The sequence below is a fragment of the Microtus ochrogaster genome, unplaced genomic scaffold, assembly GCF_000317375.1.
Source record: "Microtus ochrogaster isolate Prairie Vole_2 unplaced genomic scaffold, MicOch1.0 UNK16, whole genome shotgun sequence".
Lineage (NCBI taxonomy): Eukaryota > Metazoa > Chordata > Mammalia > Rodentia > Cricetidae > Microtus > Microtus ochrogaster.
This window is the reverse complement of record NW_004949114.1, coordinates 4,146,345-4,147,533: the sequence shown is the minus strand read 5'-3', so window position 1 is coordinate 4,147,533 and position 1,189 is coordinate 4,146,345. Positions and strand designations below refer to the sequence as shown.

At 43.9% G+C, this 1,189-nt stretch overlaps 1 protein-coding gene across 1 annotated transcript in view; it reads right to left on the bottom strand.

Moving 5' to 3' along the window:
• The window catches only part of Nup210l (nucleoporin 210 like), a 109,083-nt gene that overhangs the window by 16,771 nt on the left and 91,123 nt on the right, over window positions 1-1,189 (bottom strand). The window contains exon 33 of the mRNA XM_005367309.3: window positions 96-313. Coding sequence (XP_005367366.1) covers window positions 96-313 — 218 coding nt within the window. The remainder of the gene's footprint in view (window positions 1-95; window positions 314-1,189) is intronic.

The following is a 1,189-nucleotide window of genomic DNA, read 5'->3' as shown; positions in this document are numbered from 1 at the left end:
TATATATATATATATATATATATTTTAAAAAAAGAGTGTGCGCCACCACACATGACAGAAGTGTCTTTTGTGTGGTTAAGGACAGGCACACCTACCATGCTGATTGACCAGGTGAGTGCTGAAGCAGATGACATCGCCAACAAAGGTAAGGTTGGTGTCTGGCTCAATGGCATGTTCTACAGCAACAGGAATATAGTCCGCCATGCCAGGATGCTGCTGGTCCCAGAGTCCCACAACCGTCACCCCTCTGTTCACAGCCTGGGCCATGTATGTATAGTTTCTGTTTCCTGGTCCAATGAGCAGCAAGTCATCTCTAAGGAAGACACAAAAGGCAGGAGTGTCTGAAAAGGACAGCTGAGCATGTAACTCGGTGCTGGGTTGTTTAGCCTGCATGCACAAGGCCCTGGCTGCCAGTGAAAAGTCTCACTCCATGCCCAGCATCCATGCTGCCAAGTTCTAAGCCAGTTTGGGCTATATAGTGAGTACTAGGCTAGCCAGAGCAACAGACAGACAAACAATTTCTGTAAAGAGATACTACAATGAGTGTGTGTATACCCTCAGAGGCCCCAGAGGGTGTTGGATCTCTTAGAACTGGGCTTTCTCAATGTGGATGCTGGGAACTGAACTCAGCTTTCTGCAAGTGCTATCAGCATGCTGAACTGTTGAGCCATCTCTCTAGCCCACTTTGTTTTTAGAGAGAGAGAGAGAACATTGATGGAAGAGACCCAATCACAAATTTGTTTAAAGTTTTTAATTCTTGGGGCCTGAGAGATGGCTCAGAGGTTGAGAGTATTGACTGAGTTCAATTCCCAGCAATCACATGATGTAGAATGAGATCTGGTGCCCTCTTCTGGCATTCAGGCATACACATGCAGACAGAGCATCGTATACATAATAAATAAATCATTAAAAAAATTTAAAAAATTCTCTTTGTGTGTGATGGGCACACATGTGCCACAGCACTTGTGTGGCAGGTGGAGGACAACTTTTCAGGGACCAGTTCTGGTCTCAATCCTTCTGTTTTAACCTCCTAAATGCTGCAAAAAAAGAAATTTTTTTTTTGAGAAAGGGTTCTCTGTAGCTTTTTTGTTTTGTTTTTTTTTTTTTTTTTTTTTTTTGAGACAGGGTTTCTCTGTGGCTTTGGAGACTGTCCTGGAACTCGCTCTGTAGACCAGGCTGGTCTCGAACT